At 39.1% G+C, this 12,276-nt stretch overlaps 1 protein-coding gene across 5 annotated transcripts in view; it reads left to right on the forward strand.

The window, feature by feature from the left end:
* Positions 1–12,276, forward strand: part of Vrk2 (VRK serine/threonine kinase 2) — a 198,155-nt gene that overhangs the window by 164,595 nt on the left and 21,284 nt on the right. For all 5 annotated transcript variants that reach the window (XM_052734635.1, XM_052734637.1, XM_052734634.1 and 2 more), the window contains exons 8-9: positions 1,604–1,736; positions 10,487–10,607. In XM_052734635.1, coding sequence (XP_052590595.1) covers positions 1,604–1,736; positions 10,487–10,607 — 254 coding nt within the window. The remainder of the gene's footprint in view (positions 1–1,603; positions 1,737–10,486; positions 10,608–12,276) is intronic.

Here is a 12,276-nt window from a genome sequence, read left to right on the forward strand (position 1 = left end):
AATGTTGCACGTGAGAAGCTTCTTGATATTTTGTAAAAATTGCAAATTTCTCTGGTGTATTAAAATAAAGCTGTTTGCTGAATCATCAGTGCTGCATCTTTCAGGAATCTACTTTTGCAAATGAAGTATATTTAGTATTTAGTTCTTGAAATAAACAAAGGCAAGAGTGCATGAGACATAATGAAAGCAAGAACTGATTGCTCACCTGATCTGAAGCACCCAGCTACTCAGGGCCGAGAGATCAGTTACTTAGCTGAAGGAGAGAGAGAAAAAACTCAGGAAATACATGTTTCAGATCATTCAGCAAATTCATGTTGTCCAATTGAGGAAAATTGTGTGTCTTATATTTAGAAATTACAAATATCTTCTATTTGAGATATCTTACAATGAAACATTTAAGAAACTAACATCTAAATACTAAATTTTCTTTCAATAGATTCTACATTTTTAAATCCAGGTTATGATACTCTACTGTCATGAAGTTACATTTTGAAACATTGCATAAATCCCTAAATTTTAAAGAAATATATATGAAGCAGTATGTTCTTAAGCTGAAACTGCTCTCATTTGTGAGATATGGTGGGTATGGTAAAATGTATTTGAGACCTGTGGAATGGTTATCCACCTCCATGTCACAGAAATGTGTGTTCAGAACAGTTCTCCATAGTACATAGGGTGTACTGTGTCCTTAAAGCCACTCCCCTTTCCAAAGTAATCTGAGGAAAATGTCCCTTGTCAATTACTACCTGATTCTAACAGTCTGTGTTTCTGCTTGGAGAACCTGCTCCAAGTTGGAGTGGCTTCCAGGGATAGTGGTGGCGATGAGCTGGGCCACCGTGAAAGTCCAACAGACATTCCTTGATCCTCCGTTCTTAAGCACAAGCCGTTGATGAGGATTTTGGGGTTGGCTCTTTATTTCTTTGTTTTCTGTTTGAGTTATTACCCCTGACAGTCTGCTCACTATGTTTAAACTTCCTGCCAGTGGAGACTTACCGTGTTCAAACTTATTGACATTTCTCTCCTCTGCTCTGCCTTCTGTACTTAACACAGTTTAAGTTTCAGGAAAGGGTTCCTTAAAAGGCAGAGCTTTATAACGTAGGTGACAGCAGATGAAGACAGTACATCTAGATGTCTGCCTGAGGAGAAGGCAATTAAGAATGGGTTGAGCCCATGATGAAGCAAGGATTTAAGTAAGAAAGTTGGTTGTCCTGGTTCCTAGTACGTATTTTATCCACCATTCAGTTTAGTGAAACATTGATCTGAGGTCTGAGGTTTCTCTTAACTTTCAAGTTCCTTTTTAAAATTTGTAATTCGTTATTTTGTGGTGTGTGTGTGTGTGTGTGTGTGTGTGTGTGTGTGTGTGTGTGTGTGTGTGTGTGCTTGTACCACAGTACATGTGTGGTGGTCAGGAGGACTTGGCTCTGCCCTTCCACTGTCTGGGTTACAGGTGGGTCCTGATACTGAACTCGGGTGTCAGGCCTGGTGCCTCTACCCACCCAGCTGCCTCACTGGCTGACAACTCACATGTTTCTTAAGACATAACTGTAAAGGTCACATTTTTAGAGGGTGAAGTATTACTCAATGGCCTCTCCATCTCTTCCAGGTTTATCTTGCAGACTATGGACTTTGCTACAGATACTGTCCCAATGGGAACCACAAACAGTATCAGGAAAATCCCAGGAAGGGCCATAATGGAACAATAGAGTTTACAAGTTTGGATGCCCACAAAGGAGTAGGTAGGTCTCTCTTTTCTAGTGCACATTTTTATCTCAGAAGGATGATTGAGTTGAGAGGGCTGCAGCTACATGAGATGACTGTTGCGTGGTCAGGCTGAAGGGTGAGCGCTCTGGCGACATTTTTGTGGAAAGTAGTAGATTCCTGTTATCCCAGTGAATATCTGACTGAAACCAGAACCATGTGACTAGACAGGAACAGAGCCTGACCTTCATTAGGCTGAAAAGTCACAGGTCTGTATGTGAGGCCACTGGGCGGTGCTGAGGGGACATCAGAATCAGTGGCAGTCACGTGCTATCCTGTTAGCATTGTGTCCTTCTCAGGGCCTTGAAAGAGATCTTCTCTCCACAGCAGCAGTATCTTCTGAACCCCCAAAGTGTTAACTTGGGAAATCTCTCCCAGGCGCCTTTCATAGATCTTACTTATTTAAACTCACTTTGATGGTATTGGAAACACATTTGCAGGTAAATTACATACATAGCCCTTTTATTGGATATTGATTGTACTGCCTTGCATTCCAAGGCAGACTTAATTCAACAATTCCCTAATTAGTTAAAGTCATAACCTATGTCTTGTATTCATTTACCATTAATTAAACCTTAGCTGTTTATTACTCTGCAGTCCAAATCCAATAGCCGACCCAGAAAGCCATGGAAAGGGAAGTAGGAGGTCAATATTGAAAAGATATGGTGCTGAGTCCCGCTGATGGCTGCTTTGCTCACAATCAATACACCCAGTGCAACTGTACTTTCTTAGTTGCTCTGTCAGCGAGACAAAAAGTCAATTCTAATGTTATGCTAGCGAAAAAAATGGCGATTATTAAAAAAACTTTGACTTTCAAAATTATATTCTTTGCAAACTTTGTTTATAAAAGTGGTGTCAGACATAGTAAAGCAAACATAGGTTTTAAACATCTCTGAAAGAGATACATCTTCTATGAGTTAGACATTTGCGCTGGTAATGGCTGTCAGACTGTTACTCTAAACTAATACTTTCCAACGAGTTTTACTTGGTTCAAACAACTGTATATTATTGCCTTTTCTATTAAAAGGACCATTGACCATGTAATGCAGAGGGTGTTGATCATTTTCTGGAGCAATTAAAATCCACAGTCTTTTAAGGAAGGCCATCAAGAAGGTGGGGCAGTGTGTTGACTGTGTGTCATCTTCTTTAAGAAGATTGTTAGAGGACAGTTTCTGAAATGAAGACCAGTTTTTAAACTCTGGAACAGAGGGAAAGCAATCAGAACGTGTCTTTGTCAAGTCTAGTTTTCTTAGAAAAGTAATGATTAGTGTTGTGTAATTTTCCATCATTTACATTGTTAATGATGTAGGTAACACTTGAAGGTATAATGTGACATGGCCTTGATTAAATTAGGAAATAGGAAAATAAAATGCTGATTGACAGTGGTGCTTTTTAAAATAATTTATTTAGATTTATTTATTTTATGTATATGAGTGTTTGACCTGCATATATCTATGTGTACCAGGTGCATGCCAAACAAGGTCAGAAAAGAGCATAGGATTCCCTGGAACTGGAGGTCTCAATGGCTATGAACCACCATGTAGGTGCTAGGAACTGAACCTATGTCCTCTGCAAGAGCAGCAAGTGGTCTTAACCACTAAGTCATCTCTCTGGCCCAGATAGTGGTGCATTCTGACTTTACTTTCTCTCATTTTCAATGAGCCAAAAAATGCTTGCCAGACTTACTTTGTGATATAGAATAGAATTTTCAGAGACACAAAAGTACTCCTTACCTGATATTATGCCTGGAATTCCCTACACAGATTCTTAGGCATTTATTAATATTCTAATGCTGAGTCAGTTGAAGGCACAGCTTAACTGTAGGAGGGGTGAGAGTAGTCACGTGTTGTTTGGACCAAAGCTCAGACAGCAATATTTCTGAAAGCCTTCTTTAATTAATTCTGCATGGTATTTTTGTGTGTGTGTTGTCTTCATGAAATATTTAATCCAATTTCTATTTAGAACTCAAACTTCTTCCTCTTCCCAGTCATAGTATGCACTGATTGAGACATGGGGTAGATTTCCCCACTCTGGATCTTGGGGAGAAGCCTGGGCTGAATGGGATTGTAGAGATGGTTCTGCATCTGAAAGAATGTTCAGGAAAGGGCAGGTGAACTATCTTGAGGTTTGCAGGGAAGTCTTGTGGTTGAGTGAGTATTCATTTAATCACAGGTGGCTCAGCTTTCCTTTCATTTATTTTGCATATTAACATCTATTTAAATACATATGTATGCCCACATATATCTACCTATGTATTTGGACATATATACATGTATTTGCTAAATACATGTGTTATTTGTTCTGATATAAAACTGGAAGATTGGATATTTTCACTGTGTTTGAACAGTGTTTGTTCCTAATATTGTCCATTGAATTTTGCAAAATTAAGCATTTCAGCTCAGAGTTTTGTTAGAAATGAACTAATCAGCCAGGCGGTGGTGGCATATGCCTTTAATCCCAGTACTTGAGAGGCAGAGCCTGGTGGATCTTTGTGAGTTCAAGGCCAGCCTGGTCTACAGAGCAAAATCCAGGACAGGCACCAAAACTACACAGAGAAACCCTGTCTTGAAGAAACCAAAAAAAAAAAAAGAACTAATCATTTAACCATATTTAGAAACCAAAATAAAAGGGCTCAAATTCTATATGTAAATGAAGAAAACAGATTCATAAATATTCATGTTAACTATTAGTACAGTTACTGTGTGATTTAATATCCAAAAAATCTCCCTAGTCCAGTCCAGGAGAGAAAACAATGCAAAAGAAAGCAGCGAGAGGCAGGTGCCATTTAGTTCTCCTACCTACACAGTTTCCAATTCAGAGTCCTGAGAGGGAGTAGGTGCAAGGGAAGAAAAGACCAGCCTTTCTACTAGGTAGCTCATTAAACCAAAAGCTATGCACAAGGGCATACTGAGATGAGATGGAAGGACAAACGGACAGATGGAAAGATGGTGATTCCTGGAAGTGCTGTGGATGGCATGACTTGGACATGGCAGTTGTTCTTCCAGACTCAGGATTCCGTAACCTAAGGGAAGTTTCTGCAGCTGACTTGCTTCATCAGTATAAAACTGGAGCAAGGGTGGTAGATGTAGTTCTTCATTATTAATTTTTCCTCCATCAAAACTAGCATGTACGAGCACTGACATACTTTGTTCTTGTTGCAAGATAATTAAAGAGAATTATATGTGTGTCAAATACACTGTTTTAAAATTTGTTGCATTCTTAGTAATGTTAAGAAGCAATATTTGGATCAATGAGTGCTATGGATTTTTGTAGATTTCTCTACTCACTGAGGCATGCAGTCAATACCTAATTTCTCTAGAGACAGACGGCATTGAACAGGCGGAGCTTTCTTAAACACATCAGACCTGGGCACTGGGTATATAATACCTGTTTTAATCTGACATCATTGATGACCATAAAATAGAATATCTAAATTGCATTTTAAATGTCTATTTGCTGATGTAATATATCCAGTGTCAAAGAAAAAAATATATTGCGTACTTTAAAAAATTTTGCCATGTGCTGCAGCACATGGAATCCAAGTCTTGTGTTGCTTCTTGCATGGTTTTTATTTCATTTCAGGACTCCAACTTACAAAATATATGTGAAGGAAATTGAGAATGTGTTTTCATGCTACTGAACGGGGAAGATGATGTGGGTGACACAGCTTATATTCTACAACAAAGTCAGCAGAACAAACACCCTTTTCTGTTACAGGATATTAAGCAATACCATTAAATATTGAATTAAATACCATTAAGTATTTCCCAAGGAGTAAGAAAACTATACTGTTAACCTCTTCTTTTTAGGTAAAATTGAATGCTGTATATAGCCTTTGGCTAACATAAAGCCAAGGAAGGCATTGTGTCTATGTGACATATGGCCTTTTGTTTTACATTTGATTTTTTTTATTACATTTATTTGGGTGGTTGGGGGTACTGTAGCACATGTGTAGAAGTCAGAGGACAGTTTGTGGGATTTTATTCTTTCCTTCTACCATGTGGGTGCTGGAGATCAGACTCAGCTCTCAAACTTAGTGGCGAGACCTTTTATTCACTGAGCCATCTCATTCACATACCCCTTTTATATTTACACATTTAAGTCATATTTCTTGGCTTTTTAATTGAATTGTTTTGTTAGGAATATACAGTGCACAGCACCTAAATGTAAAGTCTCTTTGTTCTATTGAATAACTTTTCCTAATAGCTCTACATTAATCATTTACACACACACAACACACACACACACACACACACACACACACACACACACACACACACACACACAAATCAGGGATTAGGATATAGAAGATACTAAAAAGAGAAAAAGCAAAACTAGGTTTCTTGTTTATTTGAAACATGATACTTTGCATTCCATTCTCCTACTACCCCTTGAAATTATACTAAGTGATAGTATATTAGTCAGACTTTGCTTTGTGACAGAACACTTGAAATAATTCTGTAGAGGATAGATTTGTGTTAGTTCACAGACTTAAATATTCCACTCCATGGTCTTCTGCTTCATCGATGCATTATGAAGCTGCATATTGTGGCAGTGGGGTCACGTGGTGCAGACAGTGGGGGTCACTTGGAAGAAGTACTTCAGCATGGCAAACAGTGAACAGGAAAGGGGCACTGAGAAAGGAGGAGCAAACAGCACAGCCCCCAGGAACTATTTCCTTCAGTACACCTGTTCCCCACTTGTCACCCACTTCCAGTATTGCCATTATATTATTAATTCATCTGAGGAGTAAAGCCCTCGAGACCCTCCCCTCCTGTACACCCCAGAGCTCCTGCAGTCTGACACTGAGCCCCACTGCACAAATCTGTAGTAGACATGTCATACCCAGGCCTTAACAGGAGCCACTGTAATATTTTCTTGCTCTTTGTACATCTGAGTTGACAAAATATTCACCAACACAGTAGCCAGTTGAAAACCTAAGAATAAAGTATAAATTTTTCCTGCCATTAGTCACTGCCCCCCTTTCAGGTGAGCCTCTTGTTCAGACATTTCTACTTTCATAATTTCTAACCACATATAGTGATATGTTAGGCATTTACATCCTGTCTACTGGAAGCAAGTGTTTTCATGTTTGCTTTCTTTCCTACCAAATCCTGTGTCTTCTTCACCCTCCATAATATATAAGAAATGAAACTAAATAGGAAGCATACCTACACTGACAGATGCATATGGAGTTAGAACACTTTCCTATTCTTTCCTTTGGTGAGTTGGTTCAGTTAATTATCCTAATTTATCTTTAGAGTGCAGACTAGATCTCTAGTGTGACCTTCTGTTGATCTTATTCCAGTTTAGATGGACCATTGCTACTTTATAAATAAATAAATATTTAATAGAAGCCCTTTTCTCATAATGGGATGATATGGAGGGAGCTTTCCGGGAAGGATGGTCATAAGGAGAATTTTGTCAGTGATTCAGCAAAGATCAGAATCTGCTACTTATTAATTTATTCCACAAGCAAGTAACTGTGTTGTGTGTTTTTGTATTTTAAGTCAAAATGCCTGCACCATATAGCTCCTCCCATAACTAAAAGTAGTGAGATAAGGTCAATTGGATGACTTTAGAACTTATGGTAGAGGTAGTCATTAGCCTGAGCGTGTGCTTTCTTCATTCTGAACAGTGCAGCTAACTGTTGCCCTGCCAGTTCTTGCTCTCTGATACGAAGCAGGGTATTTAACCTTTTCAGCCTCTGTTTTCTTATGTGCCAATATGATTAGTAATACTGACACTGTTGGAATGATTAAAAAGTAATAATATAGGGCTACAGCACATGGTACAGTAGCTGCTCTCCATAAATCACATAAGTTCTTTTATTTTAATTTTCAGTTCTAGTGTCAGCTATTTCTGGATCTGTTGTTGTTTTTTTTTTCTGAAATAGAAGTTGAGTCTCCACCTGTGCCTATTTTTTATTATTGTTATACTTGGCAATACTTTATCATTTTGAAATGTTGAACAATTGCAAACAACACACTCTCAGTGAAAAGAGTAATTTGCCTTGCTCTGTGCTAGTAAGCACAATAAAATTAGGTGCTAAATAGTATTTGGAAACTAATTTAAGAAAGTTTAGAGGAAAATGCTTGATAACAAAATTTCCAACAGAAAGTAAAAGTCTGAGTTGTTGTGTATCTGTATAAAGACCTATAAATAATGATAATATTGATTATGAAATGCAACTGAGAACCTTATATAGTACAGTGAATTATGCAAACATGTTTTCAAGAGAGAACAATCCACAATATTTTGTCTCCCCCAAGGAATCCGGTGTATTACAGACGGTAGACATTGAACTACAGAGTTCAGCATTGAAGAGGTGTGGCTGGAACTCACCCCTGCTGTATGGATTCCTACTCTGGAACTCTGAACATTTCTTGGTTCAATTAGCATTTTCTAATGAATTTGGAAAATTTGTAGTGAAACAATCAGCTTCAAGGTTAAAAATATTTTCAGACATTTATCTATTTTTATTTCTTGTGAATGAGTATTTTACCTCCAGGCATGTATGTGTGCCATGTGCATGCCTGGTGCCTGTGGCTGCCAGAAGATGGCGATAAATCACCTGGAACTGGATTTACAGACGTTTGTGAGCCACCATAGAGATGCTGGGAACCAAGCCTGGGTCCTCTGCCACAGTAGCAAGTGGTCTTAACTTCTTAATTATTGTTTTTGAATTAACAGTTATTACATTTACTCCTCTCTGTATGATATCCAGAAAGTGGACATGACAATTATAGATTGAAAGAGTTTAATTTCCCCAAAACAAGTCAAGCATTTTGTCTCTCTGGGACTGATTTTCCGTCAGAGAGACAGACTTAGAAACTTTTTTTATGCTTTTATCATACTTCTTAGGCTAGGAAAATATAATCGTTCTCAGTGAGAAGACTAAAATGTTTGCTTATCCATACCCACTAACATAGTGCATATAGGGAAAGATTGGAAATGTGATAATATATTTAATTAGATAATAGTGAAGTGAACTCAACTTTCAAAGGCCTATTTTACGTGAAGACCAGTTTGTGAAATATTTGTTTCAGAAATCTAAATGACTTGTCAGTATTTGCAGCTTTCTATCAGTCCCTCAGCTGGAGGGTGGCTGGAGTCACTGGGAAGGTGCATTCTACACTAATTCATATTGGGTTTTAGCCCTCCTTTTGTGCAGGGAAAACAAGTGTCAGAATATCATCTTTTGAACATTTAAAGGATGTGAATTTTTTAATTGATAGTAATTGGGAATTCCTGTAATGGAAGAGAATTGTGTACACATCTGTACACAAGAACCATTCTGTTATTAATGGGAGATTTATCACCAAGGAAATCACTGCAGAGCAGCATGGTAGCGACTCTTTTTATTTTAATACTAGAGTCAAGTCCTGCATTAGGACATTGTTGAGGCCTATGCAGAAAATAAACAGCACCCATGGGCCTGGCCTTCTACTGGATTGAAGGGGCTTTAATAACCTAGTACTCGAATAGCAATTAAGATGGAATATGTGTAGGAGTAATTGTACACTCTGCTTTTATAACAACTTAGGTATGGTGACCCAGAGTAGCTACAGTGAGGTGGCACCATTGTTCTCAGTGGATGGATTCATAAATTAAAGACCTAGTTCATTCACTCACTGACTTTTCAGAGTTTGTTTAATGAAGGGCAATGAAATAGGATACCTGTTTACAGTAGGCTTTAACAACCCCATATTGCTCAGGATATTATATATCCCTGTACAGATGAACATTCAAGTAGTAGAATAAATATAAATACCAGCTTATTATTTTTATAATAGCTTGGAATGCTTATAAAATGGTTTTCTTTCATGGGTATTCACTAAGTGTGCTAGTTATTAATTCAGTGACTCATTAGCAGGTGTCAGTTGTATTTAACAATTCTTAGGTCTCGTTTTCTTTTGATATAAGGTACTCGAGGAAAGTATGTCAAGTTGAGATGAAATTTGTCCACAGCGTTTAGAGGTTGATATACATGATATTTACTGAGGTCTGAGTATGTTCTTTTAATGGTTTAAGAAAAGCCATCTTACATGAAGTCTCTTTGACTTTGGAACTTCCTTCCCCACCATCCCCTCTGCATCACACTCCCTCCATGCTTCCTGGCCTTTGACTTTCCTAGTCATCTGGAGAGGATGTGCGGAGCACTGTGGAGCTGTGTGCCTAGTCACTGCACTTCCCACTTACGAAGGTCTTCAGGGCCTGGTTTTGAAGACGCACACTAGATGGCAGCTTTGTCACACTCTTCTGACTTCAGATGCAACCACTGCTGTGACGGGTAGGAAAGGCCTGCAGTGTAGTCTGCACTCAGAGGGTCTCTACATGACCCAGGCAGACCCCGTGGACTTCCTGGAACATGTGTTAGCAATTTAGCTGCAGACATTTATTTCTTTGTTTTACTGTTTGGCTCTTTGAGAAAGTGTTGGTGCTGGGTTATGGGTTGTCTGGATCATGTCAGAGGCCATGGGATCAAGTTCATGTGACAGGCTAGACTACGGCAAGATGAAGTTGGAGGAGGTGAGGAGACTGACCCTTACTTCAGCACAAGTCCTGCCTGTCTGTGGACTGAGGCCAGAGGCCCAGACGGTTAACTTCACTCCAGCTGAGTAAACACGACACTTTGCCCATTTGGTTTTTTCATATTTCGTCAATGGGAGCTCACTCAGAGATTTCTCTGTTTCTCACGGACTTTTTTATCCTGCCCTTTCTGCAGCCCCTTCCAGAAGAAGCGATGTTGAGATCCTTGGTTACTGCATGCTGCGCTGGCTATGTGGGAAGCTACCTTGGGACACAAACCTGGAGGACCCTGTGGCCGTCCAGACTGCTAAAACCAAGTAGGGATTCTTAAATATCCCATCGCTTCATGCATCAGGACTGAGAGTGGAGGGGGCGGACGTGCCAGACAGAACTGCCCTTCTGCCACCATGGCAAAACAAGTATCAGTAGTTTGAAAACTACTGTTAAGAAAAACCAGAACCTGACATAAACTCCATTAGGGCAGCACTGAAAAATTACGAAGTATAGAAAATTTTACAGTGCAAATATAAAATAAAATCTCTCTTTCTGAACATGCTGTTTTCTAGCACTTAGATCCTAGGTGGTGGTGTTTATGAGATGGACTGTTTTCCAGTGAGTGTGGTACCTGGGTATGGAAGTGCTCTGTTCTTGGTGTGATCTCAGCCATGCAGAGCAGCATGCAGAGCAGCGGGTGAGGCAGGAGAGGAGGGCCTGCATTTCTCAGGTGAGGACAGCATACCTCACATTCCTGCCCCAGAAGGCCCTTGAGGTAGAAACAAAGAAAACATTTAAGTGAGCTATTTATATGAAATACTCTGTCGCTGCATAAACCTTTCTAATAGTCTACATTCAAAGTTTTTACCTCAACTCTGTTAGCATAAGGAGGTCAGTTTTAGAACAGTGTTTGTTTTACAATTCTCTCACTGGTCAGCTGGGTTCCAGGCACTGAGTAGCTTTCCCTCACATACTAAGATAGGCGGAGATAGTTATCCAGGAAGAGACTGCTGTTGTACCAAGGGAGTAGAGTTTTAGGAAAATAAACAATGAAAATGGACACATTTCACACACAGAGGTGCAGCTCAGCCATATAAGTCAATCTTCAAATTCAAAAATTTTTTAGACTGTGTCTCACTCTGTATTCCAAGATGGTCTGAAACTCATGATCTTCCTGCCTCAGCCTCCCAAGTGCTGGGATTGGAGGTATGCATCCCCACACCTGGATCCACCTTAGTGCCAGTGCTCAAGGTGGGAATTTAAGACTGAAGGTTGGAAATGACAGATGTTTACAAACTGACATGTGCAATAGTTGCACTTGGAATCTTGACCACCGTAGTAGTCCCTGACACACTTGTGCAAGTCAGGCTTGGGGCTTTCTGATGAGTTTTGTCCATGTCAGTCTTGGTATATCTGGCATGCTCTACACTTCCCACCAAGTCAGCCCATAGGTATCAACACTCAGAAGCAGCCCTGGTATACAGTATGTCAGCTCAGTTTATCTAGTTTAAGTAGTGTATTTCAATTAAAGGCTAGCATTTTAATTTGTATGATCATTGGCAGGCTTTCTTTTAGTAAGACTTATGACTGCCTTATTTTAGTCTTGTATCAACATGTATACATAGATGCCTTCATTTTAATAATTAGTATGTCTACATATGTATTCATGTATAATAAAATAGTACTGTGTAAAATATAGGGTTTTAATAAGTTAAACATTACCTCTACTTTACGTATTTTATTACGTATCTTCATTTTTATTTGATTAACAATATAAATACAAACATTAGTAGAGCCAATATATTATGTGTCAAAACTTAAAACATTTCAAATTTCTTATGTAATAAATAGTGCTTTATTTGCCTGTGAAGGTGTGACATGAGGCAGGGTGGCAGGTCTGGCCACAGCACATGTCCGTCCCTTCATTTTTGCTGTCATGTCACTTGAGATCGCTGTACTTCTCTGCTTGAGTTTCTTTGTGAACTGTTCACT

This window comes from Peromyscus californicus, unplaced genomic scaffold, assembly GCF_007827085.1.
Source record: "Peromyscus californicus insignis strain IS unplaced genomic scaffold, ASM782708v3 Scaffold_13__1_contigs__length_99412109, whole genome shotgun sequence".
Classification (NCBI taxonomy): Eukaryota; Metazoa; Chordata; class Mammalia; order Rodentia; family Cricetidae; genus Peromyscus; species Peromyscus californicus.